This window comes from Lontra canadensis, unplaced genomic scaffold, assembly GCF_010015895.1.
Source record: "Lontra canadensis isolate GAN:19392208 unplaced genomic scaffold, GSC_riverotter_1.0 scaffold45, whole genome shotgun sequence".
Taxonomy (NCBI): domain Eukaryota; kingdom Metazoa; phylum Chordata; class Mammalia; order Carnivora; family Mustelidae; genus Lontra; species Lontra canadensis.
Window position 1 is genome coordinate 6533196 of NW_022631039.1, and position 24551 is coordinate 6557746.

A 24551-nucleotide genomic window follows, 5' to 3' on the forward strand; every position below is an offset into this window, starting at 1 on the left:
TGTCTAGAAGTAGTCCCAGAACTCCTGGAGCTGCGGGACTGGCGCCGAGGAGCCGGGACCACCACCCCCTTCCTCTTTCCAGGGCCTGGACCTGGTTCCAGCAACCCAAGTTCCCATTTGAAGATTTTAGCAGCTCGCCACACCCCTGATTCATATTTTTGCTTCCTGTTCAGTAAACCTCAATTAATTTTTATGCCCACTGCTGCACCATGAGCAGCATGAGTTTAGAAACACCCAGTGTTCATTTAAACATGTCCCGCTGCTTTATATTAACATCTGAAAAATCACAGAGTTATATTTTAGCACTGCACATAGAGGATGGAAAGAATCTCAGGTTCCCTTCCATTACGTTCTAGCGCTTCGCCCTCATCTGCCTGCTCCTCTCCAATCCAGCCACTGAAGCCTGCCTCGACTGTACTCCCGGCCAATTCCAAGCCCTAGCAGGGGCAGGATCTGAGTTCGAAATCTGCCTTTGCCCTTCAACTGAATTACCCAGGGCCCTCCCCAGACCTCAGCTTCCTCATCGGTGGAATGGGCATAAGCACAGATAAGGCAGGTGCGTGCGCGTGCGTATGAAAGAGTTTTGTAAACCGCAACACAGTAATCATCCGGCGTCTGGAGCGGAGCCCACGAGATCCAAACCCGCGTGTCCCGCAAGCGGACGCAGCCCCGGTACCTGCGCGAGGTCTCAGCTCCTTGCACGCCAGAGGGCGCTGTTCCCACTCCCCGTGGCCTGCGCGACTGGATTGGGCGGCTCGGCGCGGGGCGGGGCTTCGGGGAGGCGGGGCTTCCGGCCTCCTCCGCCGCTGTTGCCAGGGGAGACAGCCGCAGGGAGGCGGAAGGAGCCGAGGAGCAGCGGGCGCCGAGAAGGGGCGCGGGAGCGACGGCGGCCATGGCGGCCTCGGAGCCCGGGTACCGGAGCTGGTCCTTGTGTCCCGAGGTGCCATCCGCCACCTTCTTCACCGCGCTCCTCTCGCTGCTGGTGTCCGGGCCCCGCCTGTTCCTGCTGCAGCCTCCCCTGGCGCCGTCGGGGCTCTCGCTGCGCTCGGAGGCCCTGCGCAACTGGCAAGGTGAGCAGGGGCGGGGCCGGGCCGCGGGGGCCAGCCCGCTTCCCCGCACCTCGCCAGGCCCCGGGCTCCGGGCTCTGGCCTCCCCGCGCCCGCGCCGTCGGGCCTCACCTCCAGCCACTCCGCCCGCGCCATCGTTCTCCCCGCCCGGAGGACCGGCCTCGCATCCCGCGTCTTTTGTCCCTCCAGAGTCGCATCCCCGTCATCGCTGTGATCCTCCCCTGCCCGAAATCGCCCCCCTTTCCCGCGCCACAGCCCTGGTCGAGGCCCCGCGTCCATTCGCTTCGTTCGCCCATGCTCGCTCCCCGAGAAGGATTTGCCTTCTCCCGCTCCCGGTTACATACACACCGACGTCTGCTGGGGGGCCTGACTCCCACCTCCCCCACCCCCTGCCCCGCACCCCGGGAACAGTGTTTGTCTCCTTCGTCAACACGCTTGAGCATCGTCTGTGGCTACCCCTGGAAGCGTCCTGGCCTCTTTGGGGTTTAGAACGTCTTCTGCTTCCTCTTAAGTGTGCGTCTTAACCCTGACTCCGATTCCCAACTCCCCAACAAGGAGACGTCTTGTGCCTTGGGAAACAGGTGTTTGTGTGATCTACAGCTGAGAAATTTTGCAGATCGATTCAGGATAAACACCCACCCGTGAGAGACATCCCTAGTCTCTGTCTCTTCCCCCTTCTTTTCTGGGGAGGAAAATGAGAAAGCTGTATCCCTTTTGTTATTTCGCAAAGCACGCTCAGGAGCATTAATCTCCATCCCAGTGACGTAGGCTTTATTATTCTCCATCATTTGGGTGAAACAGGCTTTAATGCGGGGGAGTCGCAGAGCTATCAAGTCATGCAATTGAGACAGCAACAGGTTTTGGTTTTGTTTTTGTTTTTGTTTTTGTTTTCTTACTGTGTGATGTTTTGGAACTGGAGGCTTGGGGGTGTCTAATACCCAAACCCTATAGAGTTGCTTCTAGAATCTTCACATTTATACTGGGGATTTCACTTTGTACTTGGAATGACTTCAGCAAATCGTGTACTCTTGAGATGGTGCAGCCTTACAGAGACGGCCCAGGTGTCCGGTTCGTAGCCTGCCTCCCCACTCAGACCATTCTTCCCAACGTAGATACACAGAGCATACCCCCCCCCAGACAAATGCAAAATGTGTCAACTGAGCTCCCCCTCCTCACTTGAGTTCACAGCTTCTCTGAGTGTGGGGTTCATGGACGTGGGAGTATTTGACATGTAAGAGACATTCCAAGGCCTCAGTTGTGATCCTGTTACTTTACAATGAAGACACTAAAGCTGGCAGGCCTGTGACTGGACTCCGCCAGCCTGGACGTGACCGAGCCAAGATTCCACGGCTTAGCCTTTCCACCCCCAAGGTTCAGTATTACTGCGACTTCACCAGTCCCCTCCTCCATTTTACCGTTTTGGCCTGCGGGGACATAAGAGTACGGAAGCGATGACTGCTTTTAGAAAGACACGAGTGAGTTTCTTTGCAGTCATATTGCATATCAGGCACTGCTCTACCTGTAAGATGGGATAAGCGCTTTCAAGAAAGACGTCTGCGTTGTCTATCTTATTAGTAGTAGTTTTATGATCTTTTTAGGTACAAAATAATTCATGGTCCCTTTTTTCTTCCTCTGAACAGCCACTATGGAAGGAGAGGTCAGGATTACAGCCGAGGAGACTGGCACAAAGAGTGTTAAGTGACACCCACTCAGTCCACCCCTGAAGCTGTTACAATTAATTAATCCTCAAACTGCCCGGTGAGATAGGTCAGTATGCAAACCTTAAAAAAAAAAAAAAAAAGGATTCTAAAGCACATAACCAATTCAAAGACCATCCCACGCTAAAAAGGGTTCTATTTTTTTCCCCCACGTGAAAGCCAGTCACGGACTTGCTACAGGTCCGGGAAAGAGCAAGGATTGGATATTGGATGTTCACAGCTCTGCTTTTGAGTCTTGGGTCCTCCACTGTTGCCTCCCCCTGCCTCTCGTGGCTCCTGGCTGATTTTCGGTGGCACCAACAGCCAGCTACGCCCCCTTTCCGAGGTGGGTTGTAACCTGGCTCGCCCTGCTTCGAGCCCCTCTACTGCCAGGCCTCTAACCCTGCTCCCCCTGCAGTTTACAGGCTGGTGACGTACATCTTCGTCTATGAGAACCCGGTCTCCCTGCTCTGCGGTGCTATTATCATCTGGCGCTTTGCTGGCAATTTCGAGAGAACCGTGGGCACCGTCCGCCACTGCTTCTTCACTGTGATCTTCGCCATCTTCTCCGCCATCATCTTCCTGTCGTTTGAAGCTGTGTCATCGCTGTCGAAGCTGGGGGAGGTGGAAGATGCCAGAGGTTTCACCCCCGTGGCTTTTGCCATGCTGGGAGTCAACTCTGTCCGCTCTCGGATGAGGAGGGCCCTGGTCTTTGGCATGGTTGTGCCCTCGATGCTGGTGCCGTGGCTGCTTCTGTGCGCCTCCTGGCTCATTCCCCAGACCTCATTCCTCAGTAATGTCTGTGGACTTGGAATTGGGCTAACGTGTATCCTTTCCAGAAGGGAACTGGAGGGTGGTGACCTGCCAAAGAGTGAACCAGGGTGGAGGGTCTAGGGGTTCGTAGATAGAACTGTGGGCTCAGATGTAGGTAATCTAGATTCAAGCTTCAGCTTTGAAAACCACGAGGTCTTGGGTGGGTCACTTCCCCTCTAGGCCAGAATTTCCCCATCTGGAAAACCATCAACATAGGTAGCTATCTCCTCACCCCAGCTTAGCACTGCCACTTTGAAATACTCTGATTTGGGGTTTTTTCCCCTCGTAAACTGAACTGTAAACCTACATTTAGCTAATTATGATAAGAAGCTTCATTGAAAGAATTTGAAAGACCCATGAGCTGGAGATATTCCATGAAAGGAAGAGGAAACAGGTTTGTTTGCTTTGGTTTGGTTTGATTTAGTCTGTCAGAAAAGAATTTTTTAGAGATAGGCTTTTATGGGTGATTAGAAACTGAGGATAAACCTTAACATCCCTTGTGTAAGTATTCCGGCAGTGATGGTTGGCGGCAAGTGGGAGGGGAGGTTGGAGGTTGGAGTTCTAAAATTGGTTTGTTACTTTTTTTTTTTTTTAAGATTTTATTTATTTATTTTAGAGAGGGAGGAGGAGGGTGGGGAGAGGAGCAGAGGGAGAGGGAGAAGCAGACTCTGCACTGAGCCCAACGTGGAGCTCAGTCCCACGACCCTGAGATCATGACCTGAGCAGAAATCAAGAGTCAGACACTTAACTGAATGAGCCACCCAGGCACTCCTCTTTTTATGATATAAAAAAATTTTTTTTTAATATTTTATTTATCTATTTGGCAGATAGAGATCACAAGTAGTCAGAGAGGCAGGCAGAGAGAAAGGGGGAAGCAGGCTCCCCAAACAGCAGAGAGCCCTATATGGGGCTCGATCCCAGGACCCTGGGATCATGACCCGAGCCGAAGGCAGAGGCTTAACCTACTGAGCCACCCAGGCACCCCCCCAAAAAAATGTTTTTAAGTAATCTCTACACCCAGCATGAGGCTTGAACTCACAAGCCCAAGATCAAGAGTCACACACTCTATTGACTGAGCAAGCCAGGCGCCCTAATGTGGGTTCCTTTTTTTAAATACCTGAATTGGTAGTGTTGGGGGTTGAATAAGGTACATTCCCAAAATCTCTTTCAATCTTTGATTCTGTAAGCTATTAGGGTAGTCAGTGTGTAAATACACATGGATCACATAGTTTATCTTGTTCTAAAATTGTTATCTTGTTAATTTTGAACTTTTTTTCTAATAAGAAATCTAAAGCTATGAACTCCCCTGTACACACCATTCTGGCTGCATCCCACACATTTTGATGTTATATTTTTATGTTGACTTAGAAGTGTTTTCCGAGTTTCCTTGGGATTTCTTCTTTGATCCAAGGGTTATTTACAAATGAGTTTCTTAATTTCTCAGTTTTAGGTGATTTTTCAGATTTCCTTTTGTTGATGATTTCTAATTTCCTTTCATGTGGTCAGAGAACTTTCTTTTTTAGATTTTTCTGGCCCAGCATTTGATATATCTTGGTGAATGTTCTATGTGTACTTAAAAGAGAATGGACATTCTGCAGTTGGTGGGTGTCATGTTCAGTGTATGTCAGTTAGGTCAAGGTGTTGACATTGTTCTAGCCTTCTATACAGTTACACTTGTTATATTAATTACTGAAAGGGGGCTATTGAAATTTCCCACTAAAATTGTGGATTTGTCTATGTTGTCCTTTCAGTTCTTGTCAGTCTTCAAGTATTTTGAAGTTCTATGACTGGGTGCATACACATTTAGGATTATTATGTCATCTCAGTGAACTCACCATTTATCATTGTGAAATGGACCATTTTAATCTCTGGTAATATTCTTTGCTCTAAAGTCTTTGTTTTCTGATATTACTATGTAGTTACTCTGGTTTTCTTTTTTAAAAGTAGGATCTGTGTGGTATCTCTTGTTCCATCTTTGTATTTCTAACATGTTTGTGTCCTTGTATTTAAAACATGTTTCTTGTAGATAGCATGTAGTTAGTTCTCCAGTCTGACCATCTCTGCCTTTTAAATGGCATGTTTAGCTCATGTACATTTAGTATAATTATTGATATGGTTGAGGTTAAGTCTTGCTCTTTGTTTTCTCTTTGTTACTTTTTCCCTCTTTTCCTGACTTCAGCTGAGTATTTTTCTAGGTTTTTTTTTTTTTTTTAAAGATGTATTTATTTACTTGAGGTAGGGAAAGCACAGACGGAGAGGGAAACTCAAGCAGACTGTGCACTGAGCACAGAGCCCAACACGGGGTTTGATCTCACGACCCTGAGATCAGACCTGAGCTGAAACCAAGAGTTGGACACTTAACAGACTGAGCCACCCAGGTTCCCCTTCAGCATTTCATTTTTTAAAGATAGGCTCTTACAGGTTTGCTCTATTTGTTACTAACTATACCTCTTTGTCTTGTTTTTTAAGTGGTTGTTCTAGAGTTTCCAATACACATTTTTAGTTTTTCAGAGACTACTTTGGGGTAATATACCACTTAGTATATAATTTAAGAATCTTACAGAATTGTATTCCTATTTTTCTTGTTCCATCCTTTGTGGTGGTGTCTATGTTTTATTTCTACTGCTATCACAGGTATTGTAAACCTCATAGTACATCACTATTACTTTTGTTTAAACAATTATATATTTCTTACTTTAAAAAAATAACATTCACCCACAAATTTACCATTTCTAATTCTCTTCATTGTTTTTTTTTTTTTTTTAAAGATTTTATTTGAGAGAGAAGGAAAGCGAGAGAGAGCACGAGTGGGGGCAGGGGCAGAGGCAGACTCCCCATTGAGCAGGGGGCCCAAGGTAGGGCTCAATCCTGACCCTGGGATCATGACCTGAGCCAAAGGCAGACACTTAACTGACTGAGCCACCCAGGCCCCCTTCTAATTCTCTTCATTCTTTTGTGTGGATCCAAGTTTCCGTCTGGGATCATTTTCCTCTTGCCTGAAGAACCTCACTTAACATTTCTTGTACAGTGGGTATGCTGGTGACAAATTCAGCTTTTGGTTCTTAAAAATGCCTTTATTTCACTAAATACAGAATTCTGGCCTTCTCTGATCTTCTTTCACTTTTGAAGATGTCATTGCATGACTTAATGGTTTGTATCATTTTCTCATGAGGCATCAGTAGTCATTCTTACTATTTTCCTTACATAATTCATTGTTTTTTTTCTGGCTCCTTTCACTATTTTTTATCACTGGTTTTCAGCTATTTAATTATCAAATGCCTTTGTGGTGATATTCTTTGCATTGGCCTTGCTTGGAGTTGATCATTGGATCTCAGATCTTTGAATTTAGAGTTTTCATCTAGTCTAAAAAAATTAGCATCACTATGTCCCCAAGATTTTTTTTCCTATCCTGTTTCCTCCTCTCCTTCTAGGGTACCAATTACACATACATTAGACTACTTAGTATTGTTCAGTGTTTGCTGTCCAAAGTGTGAAGATCGTTGCGTAAAATACTGTGTCCAGCTTACCGTTATCTATGGTGGGAGGACTAGTCTGGTACCAGGACTTGGTCAGAGTTAGAAACAGAATTAATTGTTAAGAGCATTCCGAAGTCATCAGCCCGGACAACTTCGGACTTCTTCGTAGCCCTGGTTGTCATTGGAAATCAGTCTTTGGAAATAATACTGCCTTCCCTGAGAGGACACAGAAGCATGCAGGGGCATTTTTGGTTTTCACAGTGGCCAGGTGCTGCTGCCACTTGGTGGCTGGTGACTGGGGACACCGAATATCCAGTAAGGAGTGGACCAGTCTCACCTAGCAGACTCGTCTTGATCAGACTGCCAGTAGCATCCAGCGGAGAACACGGCCTCAAGGAACAGCTCCTGGGGCTTCCTTACCTTCTCTCCACCACTACCCTCTGCCAGCTGCTGCTGCTTCCGCTCACAGTTCAGGGTTCAGCACGCACCTCGCCTCCCGGGGAAAGCCTTCTCGATCTCCCTACGCTAGGTGAGGGTCCCCAGCCTGCTGTTTCAGAGATAAGCTATGGCTTCTCACCACTTCCTCTGTCCCAAAGACTTACTCCTTGTCTGGCACTCGTTCCTCAGTTCCTGGTGTATCATGGGTGTTCAGTAAGTATTTGTCAAAAGGATGGATAGATGGATAGACGGACAGACGAAAGCTGACGATAGTCATAAAGATGAAAGTCTTTATGGCCGCCTAGATGGTGGTGGGTTGACACAGGTTGGATGACCTCAGACCACTTCCGGGGGGTGGTGACCACATGGGGAAAGTACTGCCAGTGAGGCTCACTTGGTCACATCGAGGCAGAGTGCCTTCAGTCTGGGGACAAGCGGACAAGAAACTGTCAGTCCCAGCAGAGGGTAGCGAGACCACCTCCATCCTCTACTGCTGGGCCTTGTTCCCTCTGAGGGGCAGGGGACAGAAGCGCAACTCTTGGTTTCCCCCGAGCGTCAGCGTCAGCGTAGGGTAGAGCGAGTGCTCATCCCCCTGTGGGATAAACGTGGGTACGTGTGTGCTACGGGGACGTGTCCGGCCCTCCTCCCGTGAGCTGCCTCAGTTTTACTTAACACGCCAACCTCAGACGGCCTCACCTACTGCTACTCCATCGACCTCTCTGAGCGCGTCGCGCTAAAGCTCGACCAGAAGTTCCCCTTCAGCCTCATGAGGAGGGTTTCGGTGTTCAAGTACATCTCCGGCTCTTCGGCTGAAAGAAGAGCAGCCCACAGCCGGAAGTAAGTTGCAGAACTCTTTTTTAAAGGTTTCATTTATTTATTTGACAGAGATCACAAGCAGGCAGAGAGGCAGGCAGAGAGAGGGGGAAGCAGGTTCCCCGCTGAGCAGAGAGCCCGATGTGGGGCTCGATCCCAGGACCCCGAGATCATGACCTGAGCCGAAGGCAGAGGCTTAACCCACGGAGCCACCCAGGCGCCCAAGTTGCAGAACTCTTAATGCCTATTCTTGAAGCCGTTCCAGGGCCTGTGGAAAGTGACTGGTTCAGTGTCGTGGGGAAAGGGAACAGGGTGCGGATGGTCCCGGGCCCGGAACGTCCTCGCACAGATGTCTCCCGAGCATTCTAGATCCTGCCTGGCTGCATCTGAAGTAGGCACTGAGCCAACAGGGGAGAGGGAAGGCATCTCAAGTGCTCATGTATCCACCGAGTGACGTGGGACAGACGGTGGGAGGGAGGGGCCCCATGGAGCGTTGTCACCAGCCCTCGTTGCTGCGAAGCACACCGCACTGGTGAGAAGCCGCCCGTCCGCACGGCCGACCAGGCAGCTTGGACGTGAGACAGCGCAGGACCTGGGAGGTGGTGTGTTCCTGGCCGCCCAGCAAGAGAAGGCCGGGTTTCAGGTCTTCCAGTCCAGGCTCGCTAACTCTGTGGAAGCTGCTAGGCCAGCCGCCCAGGCTCATGCAGCCTCACTCCGTCCTAGCGGAGAGGAGGCGCAAGGAGGACAGGAGTGTCTTGAGGTAACGCAGAGGCAGGAGAGCCTCGTCCACAGCTAGGGTCTCTTCTTCTAGGTCCTCTCCACCCCCTTTCTGCTGTTCCCCACTGCCGGCCTCTTGTGCCCTTCCCTGGGGGCATCTGTGCTGGGACCTCTCCACGCAGGAGACTCTCTTTCCTTCGGGGTCCCCCCAACAGAAAGGACACGTGTGAAGTTCAGGTGCTTGGCGGGCGGCCCACTTCTGCCTTCAGCCCGCTGTGGGATAGGGTCTGCGCTCCATGCCTGCCCGGATGCAGGGTTTTGGCTGAATTGGTGTTCGTAGCTTACTTGAGGAGGCGGGCGCCCCCAGCCCTGACCAGCTCAGGGCCTTCTGACCTTGACTTCAAAGGCAGGGGACATTGGGGGCTGGGGTATTGGGGGATACTGGGAAAACCAGAAATGGCACCCTCACCCAATTTCAGGCACAGGATCCCTGGGGTCTAAATATGTGGGAGACTGGAAATTCAGTTAGAGGAGTATTGAAGCTTTTAGGCTTTTAATTGTTCTCATAGGCTCAAGAGGGGACTTCAGGGATCCTTGGGTACAAACTCACCCCCTGTGAAGGAGCCTCCCCTCAGACAGCTGAGGGTGGTCCCCTGACCTCCACTTAACACCTCCGTCCTCGCTGGGGGCTCATCGCCAAGGCAGCCCCTGATGAGAAAGTCCTTCCACGCACAGCAGCAGCTGCCCTGCTGCACCTGGGACACGTCAGTGCCAGGTCTGATGCCTTCTCATCGTGACAGACAGATCTGGGCAGGGAGGTGGTGACCCTTCAGGTCCTTCCGTGTCCCTCACATGGCGTGGTATACGATCCCTCATCATCCCGGCCTGCCCCAGGCCGCTGGAACAGAGCATGACATCTCAGCGGGCCCAACAGTGGGACACAGGCGTCACAACACGCGTGTCTGCTTTGACACTCCATAGCGGTCTGGACGCTTTTGCCTCCCTGAGGCTCCTGGTGAACTTCTGGTAATCCCGATTCTCTGCGTTTTCAAGAGTCGCAGAAGAAGTGAGATGTTAATGTTAACTGCTCTGTTCCTGTACTTAACACAGCTGATTTGATGGTTTTTTGTTTGTTTGTTTGTTTGTTTGTTTGTTTTGTAAGATTGATTGATTTTAGAGAGGGGTAGGGGAGAGGCAGAGGGAAAGAGACTCTCACTCAGACTCCCCGCCGAGCATGAAGCCTGACAGGGGCTCGATCTCACGCTCCTGAGATCGTGACCTGAGTCGAAACCAAGAGTCAGATGCCCAACTGACTGAGCCACCCACGTGTCCCCTTAAGCGGCTCATTTGTCAAGCCAGGTTTTAGCTGAACCGTGTGTGGATTCGGTCCAGTCACCTAACAAACACCAGTGGTGTTCGCGGTCATTCTCCATGTTTGAAACTGCGCAGAGGCTCAGAGGACAAAACCCATAGGCTGTGTCTCCATTTGTGGTCCCAGCCACATGTGTCTATGGGGGTGGGCGGGCAGCTGCACACATCTGGCTCGTCGGTTATGCCGGTCGGGACTTGGAGCTGTGAGTCTTCACTCCAAAAGCCACAGGTAGAAAACCTCACAGCAGACAAGGCCTGGGCCCGAGCCCTGTGTTACCCCCCAATCGAGCCCTCTTGCCCTCCCTCCCACAGAAGTTGGCCCGTTCTCCTTGGGTAGCATCGCCAAGCTGGTCACAGACACAGTGACAGCTGCGATCAGGTCCCGTCTCCATCTGGGGGGCAAACTACTATGAGCAGTTACGCCTCAGGTGGCCTCAGTCACGAGCCCCGTGTCCCCTCATCCTGCCGGCTTACTGTGGGACTGTGAGTGGGCCTCCCCTCTCGGGGGATGCTTTCTCACCAGTTCAGCTTAACCGGTCTCCTCACTTGGTGCTTGGAGCTAGTTACAGCACATCTCCAGAGCAGGTTGTCACACAGAGTGGTCCAGTGACCCGAGCCTTTCTCACGTCCAGGGACTGCTGGGGCCTGGGCACTGCCAGCGGAGTGAGCATCTTCTCTCTTGTTCTCTTCCAGGCTGAACCCCGTGCCCGGCTCCTACCCCACACAGAGTGGCCACCCTCACCTTTCCCCGAGCCACCCTGTCGCCCAGATGCAGCACGCCAGTGGCCAGAAACTAGCTGCCTGGCCGGCTTGCTCTCCTGGCCACATGCCCAGCCTGCCTCCATACCAGCCAGCCTCCGGCCTGTGTTACGTACAGAACCATTTTGGCACAACCCCCAACTCCTCCGGCGTCTACCCGGCTTCCGCGGGTGCCTCCCTGGGCGTCCAGCCCCCCGCCCCCCTCAACTGCCCTGGCACTGTGTATTCTGGGGCGCTGGCCACGCCGGCAGCTGCAGGCTCCAAGGAGTGCTCGAGGGTCCTGATCCCCTGAAAGAGAATTTCTAGGGAAGTTGTCTCGCATCTTGGCGTTCTGAAGAAGGTCCTCTCTGAACGGAGCCAAGATTCTCTTGACAAAAAATTATTTATCGAACACCTCTATGTGCCAGGCTCTGTGTTGAGTATTTTGATATATATATCCCTGTTGCAGTCGTCATGACAGCTTTGTGAAGTGCATTTGATTGTCCCCAGTTTACAGATGCAGAGGGCAAGACGCTCCGTGATTAGGTCCCGTAGTTCCGTAGCGGCCCAGCTGGGCTCCTTGGCTCCCACCCGCCGCACTGCCTCCCGAAGAACGCCTGGGAGAAGAGCGCCCTGGGGTGGTTGGTGGCTGCCAGGGGCTCGTTCTAGCTCTGCATTTCCTGCCTGTCTTCGTGTGTGGTGCTCTTGGTTCTAGTGTCCGTGTGTCTGTGTCTGCCCTTCGGGAGCTCCTAGCTCAGCAGTCCTGGGGCCCGTGTAGTGTCACCCCCCCCACCAAGACCCCCCCCATTGCCTTCTGCCCCAGGAGTGGTGAGGCGGGCCATTGCAAACTGCGGTGGCCTGCTGGTGGCACCACAGTGTCGATTACCTTTGTATAAAGAACCCGCCTCCAACCTGCGTGTAGTGTGTGGTGTCTCTGTGATCCGGCTGGGGTGAGAGAGAGCGGAGTTGGGAGTTGGGGTGGCAGCAGTGTTGGGTGTGATGGTGAAGACAAGTAGATCAGGTTGAGCCAGGCTGACGACCTCCACCCAGTGGAGATCGGACATGGGGTGGGGAGTGAGTGGCGCAGGTGCTGGGGTAGCTGAAGAGGGAAACGGGAAGCTTGGACAGCCCTGGGATTGGCAACAGCGGGGACCACTATTGCCCCCTAGCGGGCACCTCCAAGCTGGGACTGCACGAGAAGGGCTGCCTGCCATGACATCCTGGTCATGAAGCCAGAGGCGCTGAGAAGAGGCTGGTCCCTCTGCCCGTCGTCACATTTACCATCTGATCTACCGTCAGGGCTTCCCGTGGACCAGGTCTGCCAGAGCCCACTGGCAAACAAGCCCAGGAAATGGAGTTGGCAGGGTCAGCCCCTCTGACGCAGGGCAGATGGAGGACAGGAATGTGCTTCTGAGTCCACGGGCACCTGCCCGACCTGAGAAGCATGAGTTCTGGTCAACCAGCGATTGGCTGGAGCTCCCCAAAGCGGCCAAGAAAGCCCGAAGACTGGCCGCAGGTGTTGTCACAGACCTTAGGATGTGTGACCTTCATCTGTTCCAGAAGCTGGATGGCCAACTCTGGGCTGGCTTTTTAGTAGGTCCTGAGTATCAGAGGTGAGTAAGACACACCCACAGGTGCTCCCAGCCTAGGGAGGGCCAGATGGTGACGGGCACACATCTGGGTGGCCTGCCCCGGGTGAGGGGGATGGGGGAGTGACGGTCAAGCAGGATTCCCCAGCCGGGAGCTGGATGCCCTGACTGCAGCTGAGAGTCGTCTGTAGTCCCAGAGCAAGTCTGGCAGGGCCCAGCCTGGGGCATCTGTTCTCCAAGCACACTGGGCACCAGTCCCACAGGGTCACTCGGTGGGTACAGGCTGCTCTGAGTGCCCGCAACACTTTACAGTCCCAGGTCTGTATCCAGAAGCAAGTGAGGGGACCACCTGCTCCCAGCGTGACAGGGTCACTTCCCTTGCCTCTGGCCTGCCTGCCCATGGACACCATGGGCCGTGGGTATGGTTGGGCTGGAGAGCCCCATCCTGGGTCCCCGAGTCACACAGCTGGGAGGGGCCTCCGCGGTCATTCAGTGCAACCATCTCCACCCCTGTTTTGCTCGTGGTTTCCAGGGAGGCAGACCGGGTCTAGCAGAACAGCCGCCAGCAGCCCCCAGCAATGGCTGCTCTGATTCCAAGTCCGTGCGTTTTCTGGAACTTTCCCTGGTTTGGCTGAAGTTCTCCGCTGGCAGCCCGGAGCCAGGGTAGAGGAGGGCATTTCCCCCACAATAAACAATAAGCATGATCTATTTTCTAGGACCTGGGGGGCATCGTAAGCCCTTCCCCTTTTACCTGTTGAATCCAACACTGGAGCGCCCACTGTCAATGGACACTGAGCTGTGCTGAGGCTCGGGTTGGGACTAGAGACTGCAGTGAAGGCGAGCACATGGGGCTGGCGCTGGGTAGACAGTTGTTGAGTGGACAAATGAGCAGGTGATCCCTGCCTTGGGGAGCTTGGGGCTGGGAGCAATGGCCAAACATGGACTCGAAACTCAGTGCTCTTTGGGCACTAGTTGGGAGGCCCCCAGACCAGTCTAGAGAGCTGGAAACCAGTTGGATCCCAAGCACACACCCTTCGGTTTAGGGAGCTGGGGGTGGGGGGATGGGAGGGAGAGTACAGCACGTTCAGCCTAAGGGAAGGCCATTATTCCCTGCTCACTAGAGCCCTCTCTCCTATCCCTGGGCAAAGCGGGACTCCCTGCCGCCTGAGAAGCTTCCAGACCTTGTCTAGTTTCCCCGCTTGGTCAGAAGGGGGCGGCCTCTACAAGCGTCCCCTGGAGTGGGCCGTGCTCTGGAGGGTGGGGGTCCAGGAGTTTCCCTCCTGGCTGGCTTCTGTCCTCTGAGGGTCTCAGATCTGCAGATAACAGATCAGGCTTCTGTCCTCAGATCTGCAGATGATGCTAACCGGAGAGCTGTGAGAGGCTTCCTTCCCTCACACACCTGTGCCTCATTCTTTCAGTTAGTGAACGCTGAGAGCTGCTGCTGGGGTCCAAGCCTGGGCTAGGCTCTGGGGACCCGAAGGTGGAAAAGAACCAGCCCTGCCTTTGACGCACTCACAGTTGGTTAAGGGAGACGTGATTTATAGAGATGGAGTGAGAGACAGACGGGCACCCATCTGGGGAGTCAGAGAAGATCCTCCTGAGAGGTAACTGAGCAAGGGCCAGCATCAGGCAGAGGGCTGCAGCCTCAGCAAAGACCAGAAGGTGAGGCTCCACTAGCCCCCTCCAGGGCCAGGGGGAGCATGTGAGTATGGATGCTGGCAGGGCAGTGGACAAGAGACGGTTGCAGTAGCCAGAGCTGGACTTGGTGAGAGTCTGCTTGAGGCCGCAGCAGTGGGGCTGGACAGACAGAAAGAGCCTAGAACGCAAAGCGTCATTCCGCTTTCCCACCTGAAGCCTGGTGCTCCTGCCCTGCCTGAAGATGCCTGCTCACTCCTGGTGAGCGGGGTGGGATGGGGATGGGGATCCCCAGAGCCGGCTCGGAAACAGGACAATGCTGTAGGATACCTCGAGCTTCCCCCAAGCATGAAAGGTGGGGGCGGGGGAGAAGGGGGAGCTGGCATCCGAGCTGGGTGCTGGACCTGGGGCTCCTGAGACCCACAGGGGCCCCTCCCCAGGCCTCCATCCCAGGGTGCTTCCCGAGTCCAATGTGCCAGTCCATGCCTGGACAGATGCCAGCTGCAAGAGCAGGGCCCCAATCTGGACCCAGAGCTGGGCTCCTCTGGGACCACCTTGCCATCTCCGGAGCAACAGGCCACCGGACACCTTGCTGCAGGGTCCCTTTTTGAGCCTAGAGCCCCTCCCCAGGAAAGATCTCCAAAGGCTGCCTGCCCAACCCTGCCCTTGAGCCATGGCCGAGTCACTTCCTAAGGCTGCCTCCGTATTCGAACTCCTGCCCCTGGGGGCCTAGCTACAGCCCCGCGGAGGAGCCGAGGGCCAGACCGGCTGCCCAAGAGCGGGCGCTGGGACGGTTCCGGCTTCCCCAGTGCACCTGTTGGTGGTAACCGCAAAGGGCAGGCGCACGCGCATGCGCGCACACACCCTGCTCAGGCACGCTTCAACAGACGCGGCATTTTGAACTCACATACCTGGGCTCTCACCCACATCATTTCAAACAGGCTGGTTTGCAAAGTGCACACATATGTGGTTAAGGCGCATACCTAGACGTATTCATACCCTTACATGCACAAAGTCTCGGACGAGCCCATCTGTGCACAAGCACACACTGTATACGCATTGCTTCTGGGTGGGGACCTGATAACCCTGTCGTCTCCCTGCCTTGCCCAATCTGGCACTAGCCTGTCTCCCCGGCCTTCTCTCCCACCACCCTCACGCCTTTCCCCCCACCCCCCTGCTGCCAGTACTGTGCGAATTGACCAGACCACCGGCAGGAAGCATCTGAAAATGAGCAAACTCTTCAGAAACGGGCACGGCCACGTGGCTTGTGATGAACAGGGTGCTAGGAAAGCCCTCCCGGCCCAAACCTCCCCTTCCGTGTGCCTCTCATGCACTGCCCGGAATTCGACCATCAGAGGCCCATTCCTGTGAATCGGGCTCCTCGAGCTTCATCCCTGATTGGACGCTGGCAAAGACCCGGGTCCAGAGCTCACACTGCGCCCAGAAATGTACGGCGCAGAAAGGGGAACTTCTTTGGCTAAGGTCACACAGTGAATCTGTGACGGGGCCAGCAAGGAGCCCAGGTCCCCCGACTCTCGTCCTTGCTCTGCTGTTCTGGTCGCTGGTTGGAGCAGTGGGCTGGCAGACAGCAGGGACCACAGGCGGGGACTCTCTTGGGGCCCAGCTGAGCCTGCTGGAGTGTGTTGACGCCAGGAGCCCAGGCAGACAGACCCGGGGCCTGGTGCTCACAGGGCATCCCGCGGGCCCTCTTCCATCAGACCCACCCTCTGTGGCGGGCGGTGGCATTGGTGTGGGGGAGCAACTCCATACCCTTCCAGGATGGCGGGGGGCTCTGCGGAGGGACCCCTTCTCCCACCAGGCTGGGCCAGGCACTGGCCGAACTGCAGCCTGGGATCTCCCTGGGGAGCAGTGAGCAGAGAGGGCCCCTCCTGAGCCCAGATGGGACTGCCCTCTGCTGCCACCCACTCCCGTAATCCCCGCCCCTTGCAGAGACCAGCCCCACCTCCACTCAGGCTCCTGAAGAGAGATTTCGGCAGAGGCCATAAGGGCACGAGAGAAACGTTCTCTCCCCTAGACCCTGGCCCTGCCCCCTGCCCCACGCAGGGCCACACCTCCATACCCTCCGCAGAGCCTAGGCCTCACCCGGGATGAAGCAGACCAGGGTATTGGGGAGCACAGGGTGGCCCCCTGCACATGGGGCCTCAGCAGCCCACCCATCGCCGAGGCAAGCATCCCCTCCCCAGGGCCCATGCTTTAGTCTCCCGCACCCCGACCCCATCAGTGCAGCCTCCTGGCCCAGATTCAATCATGCCCAGCTCCCAGCACCCCTCAGTTAGTGCTGTGGACTGAACCATGTTCCTCAAAAAGATATGTTGAAGACCTAACCCTGGTCCCTGTGAACGTGATCTTCTTTGGAAGTAAGGTCCTTACAGATGTCATCCAGTTAAGACAGGTCACACTGGAGTAGGGCGGGTCCTAAATCCGGTCACTGGCATCCTTGTAAGAAGCCTACGTGCGGACAAAGGGACCCAGAGACGCAGGATAGGGGCAGCCCTGTGAAGACAGAGGCAGAGATTGGAGGATGAGTCTACAAGCCAAGGAACACCAAGGATTTCTGGAAGGCTCCAGAAGCCAAGAAGAGGCAAGGGACAGATTCCTTCCTAGAGCCTTCAGAGGATGCACGGCCCTGTCAGTGCCTCAATTTGGGACTTCTGACCTTCAGGATGGTGAGACAAAACATTTCTGTTATGTGAAGCCACCCAGAGGTGATTTGTTACAGCAGCGTTGGGAGACTAAGACAGGCAGGCCCGTCTCCCCAGGCGCCTGCATTCGGCGCATCCCCTTCCTGCACAGAACCCCGGGAGCCCCCACCAGCTGAGACCCAAGGCCCTTCCGGAAGCCCCCACGCCACCCCTCGCCACCTCCCTGCTTGGCTCAGCAGCATCTTCTCATCGGACAGGAGGGAGAGGAGAAGGGGAAGTGGAAGTGAAGTGACATTTTGAACTTGGGTGACTGGCAGCCTGCGGGGAATGGGAGGGCTGGAAGAGAAAGGTGGTCTGCAGGCAGGGGTGGGGAGAGGAGTTTTTGCCACTTAGGTTTGATTGTGTAATCCCCAGGGCTGAGCAGGCGGAGGTGATGGTAGGACCCCGCCTCTGCTGAGTCTTCAGACCCCCATCCTGAGGATTGGTGCCATTAAGGCCCAAGGGAGGCGCTCTGATCAGGAGGTGCTTGGGGCGGGGGAGGGGCGAGGCTCCAGGTCCTCTCCCTGGCTACAGGGGCAAGTCACTGGGCTTCTCTGAGCCTCAGGTCCTCGTCCGGAAAGAGAGAGCATTGTGGGGCATTGTGCCTGCCCCACAGAGGGAGATTATAGATGCAAATGAAGGGGAGGGGATGAAAAATGGTTCTTTCTAGAGTTCAGCTTGCAGGCGAGGTACCGCTCCTTGCTGACCTTCCGTCACCCTACCTGCAGAGGAGAAATAGGAGGCCGTCAGCACGAGAGGCCGGGACAGAGTTGCCTGCGGTGCTGTGCATTCAACAAACGGCCCCTGTGGGGGCAGAAAGGCTCTGGCAGCTGTGACAAACTGGGCCATTCATGGTGGCCTTCTCTAGATAGGTGTCTGTCCACTTGCCCCATGATCTCCTGAAGGACGGGACCATCTGGCAAAGCCTGCGTTCACTCATTCACTGAACATCTGCTGAATACCTACTGTGTACCAGGCACCATTCCAGGCATGGGGATGTGGCAGGAGCGAGGTGGCCAATGCCCGCTTACCTTCAAGGAGCTTAAGGATGTGTGTGTGTGTGTGTGTGTGTGTGTGTTTCTGTCTGGGGGACAGGGAGGGAAAGCTAGTCAGCAAACAGACAAACAAGAAAACCTTGAACTAGTGATAGCACAGCGCCGGGCATCAAAGCTGGGTGATAACACAGAGAATGGCAACTGTAGATCAGAGAAGGCCTCCTGGAGGAGGCCCCAACTCTGCTGGGACCTGAAGGAATCCGAGGAGCAGCCACGAGAGGGTCAGGGGGAAGAATGTTCCAGGGAGACAGAGGAACAAGAGCAGGGGGCCGGGGATGCACTCAGGATGGGACAGAATGGTGGGGGGTGAAGTATACAGCAGGCGCTCAGTCAGTGCTTATTGCCCTGGGAATCGCATATGGCTTAGGAGGCTCTGCTCCTGCTGATGGCTTGGTGCTCTGAGCCCGCCTAGCCAAGGATCATAGATCCTGGGAGCCTGAGCCCTGGCAATGGCCATCCTGACCCTTTCGCCCCTCTTTCCCTGCCTCCCTCCCCACTTCCCTTCCCTTTCCTTTCCCTTCCCTTCTCCTTCCTTCCTTCCTTCTCTCACCAAATAGTACCTGAGTACCTGCTATCTCTTGGGCCTCATCCCATGCGCTGGGTATGCAAAGACGGTGGGGCTTGGTCCCAGTGGGTTCCGGTAAGGGAGACAGAACCCACAGCAGCCCCGGGAGGCTCCGGGAGGGACGTCTGCCCACATTGTGCAGAGCACAGAGAAGTGGACAGCCAGCCCTGCAGGACCCACAGGAGGCTTCCAGAGGAGGTGATCCCCAAACCTGACCCGGGGGGGCAGAGCAGACCTCCCCAGAATGGACTGAAGAGAAGGGTGTTCTGGGAGGAGGGACGAGCGTGTGTCAGGATGGGTGTGTTCAGCCTGGCTGGACCAGAACGTGGGGTGAGAAAGGGTCCACAGGGGCACGTGGTCGTGGAGAGGCCAGGTGGGAAGGGTTCTTAGGCTCCAACTAAGGGTCTGGATTTAATGCTGCTGGTAGAGGAGACCCCTGGGACCCTTCCTACTTGTTCTACTGTGCTGGGGTCCAAGGGGAGACGCACAAACCCACCGAGCGATAGAGCGGGCTGAGGCTGCCTCGGTGTTCCCAGGGCTCCGGGAGCCCTCGGAGGGAGGGTGTTTAGGGACAGAACAAGGTCCAACCACAGGCCTGAAATCTTTGCCAAAGGGCAGAACAGCTCTCTCTGGGTGCCCCGTGTGTTGGGCCAGCCAGGGGCGTTCCTGTGGTTGGCAGAGAAGAAATCTAAAACCCTTGACCCTCCTGTTTGTTTTTTGTTGGTCTCCACGCCCAGGTGTGGCCCCTCTCTAACTCTCAGTGGTCTGGGTGCACAGAAGTGTCACTTGGCCTCAGAGGTGGTCTGACTGCCCTGGACGGAAGGCTGAAGCCCTGGTCCCACCTGCCCCAAACTCCCTTTCCCTGCTGTCCTAGAGAGATCCCGAGGGCTCTGCTGCTGGGGATGGGGGGTGGGGGCAGGGTGAAGCTCTCTGTCACCATGGCCATGAGTGCTGGGAGCCCACAGAGCCCAAGTCCCTCCCTGTCCTGTAAGGGAAGACAGCGGGCCCGAACCGCAGGTGTCAAATCCCGCGAATCTGGTTTCCCTTCTTACCCGGGATGCAAGCAGGGAGCCTCTCCCGGGGCCTGGGGAGGGGGAGGGTGGTGGCTCCCAGTACCAGCACCCCATCGGTCTTTCTTCCCTGGGGTCACCCCATAATGGGCAGAGAAAGAGTGTTCGTGTGGGTGTGGCAGCCTAGGGACGTCCAAAGTGGCTATGTCCCTGTGTGCGTGTTCAACGTGGGAGCAGGTGGACAAGATTGAAGGGGCAGGTGACACAGCACAGTGACTCACCTACTGGAACATTCTTCTGGTGGGAAAGCCCCTTGTGCAGGCTGGCTCGGCTTAGGGGTCCTGATAGCTGTGCCGGAAAGACCCTCCAATCCCCCCTGGTCCCAAGAGGAAAGAAGCCTGTCCCGCAGCTGCACAGGGCACAGAGGTGAGTCCCACACACCAGCCTCCCGTTCGGCCCACAGACTGCGTCCCCTGGAGGAGAACAGCCCAGCCCACGCATGCCTCGTGCCAGCTCCCACCCAGGCCTCTGGAGCCACTACAGCTCAGTCGCTCCTGGTGTCAGCAAGCCCTCTGGGAGGTTTGAGGTGTCCCTGCCTGCCTGGAGTCCAGCCTCGAGCCCTCCTGCAGCAATCCCTCCCTCGCAGGCCCTGGGCCCCTCCCTCCCCAAGGGTGCTGGGCCCTCCTGGTGGCTTACGCACCTGGGAGAGGGTCAGCTTTCCTGAGAACCAGAGTCTCGCAGGAGTCAGGTTGCCGTGGGCTGCAGGGAGAAGGCGGCTGGAGCTCAGGTTGCCACTCACCCTGGGAGGCTCTGGGCGGTGTTACGTAACGGTGCCGGCCCTCTCTGAGTGCTGGGAGCCCAGTCTCAGCACCCTTCACCAGTCCTGAAAGGCACAGTCCTGTGCTAAGTCCCTGAGATCCGGCTTCATTCCCCTGATGGGCTTTCGGCGATCCTGAGCCTGTCACCCAACCCTGGGACCATATTACGGATGAGCCTACTGAGGCTCAGGGAAGGCTGTGACGTGGCCAGTAAAGGCAGAGTCTTTTTTTTTTTTTTTTAAGATTTTATTTATTTATTTGAGAGACGGAGATCACAAGTAGGCAGAGAAGCAGGCAGAGAGAGAGAATGGGAAGCAGGCTCCTTGCTGAGCAGAGAGCCCGATGCGGGGCTCGATCCCAGGACTCTGAGATCATGACCTGAGCTGAAGGCAGAGGCTTTAACCCACTGAGCCACCCAGGAACCCCTAAAGGCAGAGTCTTAATGAACACCTTGGTCTTTAGCTCACTGATCCTGCCGTGCTCTGACCACTATCCAGCTGCTTCACAGCCAGGGATGGGGGGCTCGCAGGGCCGAGGCCCAGAATGTCTCTGCTGGATGTGGCTTAACCAACATGGGTCTTCTAGAGCTCGGTGTGCGCACATGCGTGCTTGTGCATGTGTGAACATGTGTGTGCACACACATGGTTTGGGGGGGGGACTGGACTCCTTCCAAGTCCAGAAACTAGGTGCCTTCATCTTTGTCCCTCTTCCTTCCTGAACCTCTCCCCCCAAGGGTACTGCCCCCCTCCCTCAAAGGGTGCTCCCCTTCCCTCTGCCCCCTCAGGAGCCCCTCCTGTCACCCAGGCTCCTTCCCTCCATATGCAAAGAGGCCAGTGAACTCTTGAGTGTCACCTGGTTCCCCCACTTCCCAGTCCTACCCCTGGTGGTCCAGGGGTTGGGTGTGGGATGGGAGACTAGCAGTCACTTCTCTAGAGAGTAGCTCCCCAGGGCTCCTGGAGAGAGAAAGATATCAAGGAGCTGCCCCACTGGGGTGGAGGTGGGGGGCCCAGCCTTGTGGCTGCCAGTGGGACCTGGTGCCTACCCAGCAGGTCTCCTAGCTTCTTTGTTTCCCAGCTTGGTCTTCCTAGAACATTCAGTCCAGGTGTCCTGGGCATCTACAGATGGGCCAGAAGCCAGACATCTGGGCCCTTTCTGGCCCATCTGTACAGCCACTGGGCCCTGCCGCTGAACCATTTACAGGGGCACAGATGGAAGAGCCCTGCCCAAGGTCGTAGAGCTGGCACAGCTGGGGCCGAGGTGAAGTATAGGTCTTTTCTTTGCCTCAGCTGATGCCCCCTCCCACTGATGCTCGTGGCTTAGGGGAGGCAGTGGGTCACTGGCTGGAGAAGCAGCCCCTTCTTTGCTGAGCACCTGAGCCCAGGGATGCGTGTGGAGCCTGCCCCTTCCTCAGGGCCTTTGCACCTGCTGCTCCCACTGCCTGGAGGCTCCTCCCCCAGATGTCTGCAGGACTCTGCTCTCTGATTTCCTTCAGGCCTCAGCTTAATTGTCCCCTCATCAGAGATGCCCCGTATCTAGAAGAGCACCCTGTGATTTGTCAACCCTCCCCTGCTTTCTTCCTTGTGGAAACTACCTACCACCTATTGACTTTGTATGGATGAAGTCTTTTCCCGGAACCTCTTGTCCTCTGCCCCACACCTGGCATAGCATGGAATGCTCTGGAAAAGGGAATGAGGAGCATGAGGCCAAGGCAAGGGTGCCGTGCCTGCTTCCTTCAGCACCAAGTGAGCACACCCCGGGCTCCCTTTCTAACCATTTCACTGCACACATAGCTCTTCTGTGATGGGATGGGAGTGTTATCTGACCCCAGTTGGCCTTGTAAGGTCACCGCAAATGCCACGCCATGAATCTTTAACCTGTCCAGCTCTAGAACCATCTCCAGAGGGCCACAGCCTAGAGACATTCCCGACTCTGGAGAGATCCCCATGGGGCACTTTGGCCGTTGGCAGGCCAGGAGGCCAGAGTAGCCCCCCGGTCACAGGCTCCTGTCTGTGGTCGGGCTCTCCGGCCTTGGCACCCAGGCAGTCAGGCCCCAGGCCATGCCAAGGGCCCACCAGGTGCTCATGAGGGCCACGAATCCACCCAGAGCCTGGAAGCTGGCCTGATCCTCTGCCAGGCCCTGCCACTGACAAGCTGTATCACCTTCAGCAAGTCACCCCAGCTCACTGTGCCTCAGTTTCCCCCCATGCAACACAGGGATTATAATCACCTCCTGCAGTGTGTCGCAACAAGTTTGCCTGTGTGAAAATGCTCTGTAAGCCGCAAAGAGAGGTAGATAAAGGTGTGGGTCACAAGGCTGGGGGGCACCCCGCATCGTGGTAATGATAACCTTCCCTACTCTAGGGAGGGCCGGCAGGGGAGCAAGATCATGGAGCTCTTGGTGCCTGCGTGAGCTGTCTCTTGCCATATAAAAAGGGATCCCAGATCCCAGCAGCCTGAAAAACCAGATCTATATCACTTCGAAGTTGCTATGGGTCAGAAGAATTGGGAGCAGCTTTTCCAGATGGCTCTCCTCACAGCCTGTCTTGAGGTTACATCTGGGACCACCAGTGTCACTGGAAGGTGACCAGGGCCAGAGGGTCTGTTTCCATGATTGCTGACTCCCATGGCCACTGCCAGGAGAGCCCAGTGCCTGTCTTAAGACTTGGGGTCTCTTCATGAGGCTGGCTTTTCCCTAGAGCTGGTCCCCGAAAAGAGAGTGAAGCAGAAGTCTTTCAGGACCTAGCTCTGGGTCACATATCATCCTTTCTGTGGATGCTAGCGGTCACAGAAGCCAGTCCTGATACGGCATGGGGTAGCAGGAGGCAGGATCATGGGGGACCAGCCTGGAGACTGGTGGCCACAGTCCTCTGCCCCAGGACTTACCTCTCCTCCTTCTTATGCCAGAACCTTCCCTTCTTCCTTCTCCCTTGCTCTCTCCTTCTGTCACTGAGGCCCATTGTTGGGCCTCTACGATGCCAGGCCCCCCCCCCCCACGGGCCCTACCCAGGGAAAATCCTCCTTGCTTCTGTCCTGATCCTCTGATCAGGACACCAGGATCACCCAGGATCCTCTGATCCAGAGTGTACATGTTACATACAAACTTTGTCGGCTCCCCAGCGTTCACAGACTCCCAGGTAGGGCACTCAGCCCCATGACTGGCCTCCCCCGTCTCTCCAGCTGGAGTCGGTAGGCACTGAGGACCGCGCAAGGCGATGTGTTGAGGAAACAAGGCAGCTAAGGTCTGTTTGGACCAGTCTGCAGACACCCCGCTGTCCTAATCGTCCTTCTGTCTGATCATTCATCCGTTCCAACAGTGACTGAGTACCTCCATGCTGGGTCCTGTGCCAATGCTTTGAGGTGAGTTATTATAACTATTTCTAGCTTGGGGATCAAGGAACTGAGGCTTGGGGGTGACATAACTTGTTCAAGGTCCCAGAGTGGGTGGGAATCGTCATACCCGACTCCCGATGCGGGGGTCTGAGGCTCCCCAGCTCAAACTGCAGGCAGCTGGGGACATCATATGCCCCAAATAGGCCTCACTCTCCAGGGCCCTGCTCACAGGTGCACAGTAAGCCTTCGGCTCTGTGCTGTTTTGTGAGGGGGAAGGGCTTGGCCAGGGAACCAGCTCCAGGCTCAGCCCCATGTTTTCAGTGCCCAGCAGGGGCCCTTAGGGTGGGGACATTTCTTAGACACAGATACCCAGGGACTAATCCCTCACACCACGCCCCTTGGCCCCATAAAAGGCCACTATGGGGCTTGAGCCTGGGGAAGGCAGAACGGTACCCACATAGGACCTGACCTTGCTGATCGGCCCTGCCGAGGGCACCCCCACCCCTCGCTGCCCAGGTGGGTGCAGGGCAGGATGCTAGGGTTAGGGGACTGGGCGCCGAGCACTAACAGGTGGCATCACTCCTCACCCCCAGAGGGGAGGCTGGATCGAGGGGAGGCTGGATCCCGTGGAGGGCCAGGTGCAGGCTGTGCATAACTGATGGGACGACTGGACAGAGGCAGCTGGGGGCGGGCAGAATGGCCTAGAGGAGCCTGTGT

General features: G+C 55.3%; 1 protein-coding gene across 2 annotated transcripts; it reads left to right on the forward strand.

Moving 5' to 3' along the window:
* Nucleotides 1–809: 809 nt before the first annotated feature.
* RHBDD2 (rhomboid domain containing 2) lies at nt 810–12039 on the forward strand. 2 transcript variants are annotated; one of them, XM_032872456.1, is made up of 4 exons: nt 810–1070; nt 3183–3590; nt 8178–8328; nt 11086–12039. In XM_032872456.1, exons 1-4 carry the CDS (start codon nt 893–895, stop codon nt 11441–11443), a joined length of 1095 nt encoding a protein of 364 aa, XP_032728347.1. In that variant the 5' UTR covers nt 810–892; the 3' UTR covers nt 11444–12039. The 2 variants fall into 2 exon arrangements, with proteins under 2 accessions (XP_032728347.1, XP_032728346.1); XM_032872455.1 differs by lacking the exon at nt 810–1070 and adding an exon at nt 3041–3110.
* Nucleotides 12040–24551: the final 12512 nt, after the last annotated feature.

Coding starts and splice junctions, on each gene's coding strand:
- RHBDD2 (XM_032872456.1), top strand. CDS start 893: ATGGCGGCCTCGGAGCCCGGGTACCGGAGCTGGTCCTTGTGTCCCGAG. Junction 1,071..3,182: donor GGCCCTGCGCAACTGGCAAG/GTGAGCAGGGGC, acceptor CTCCCCCTGCAG/TTTACAGGCTGGTGACGTAC. Junction 3,591..8,177: donor ACTTGGAATTGGGCTAACGT/GTATCCTTTCCA, acceptor CGCCAACCTCAG/ACGGCCTCACCTACTGCTAC.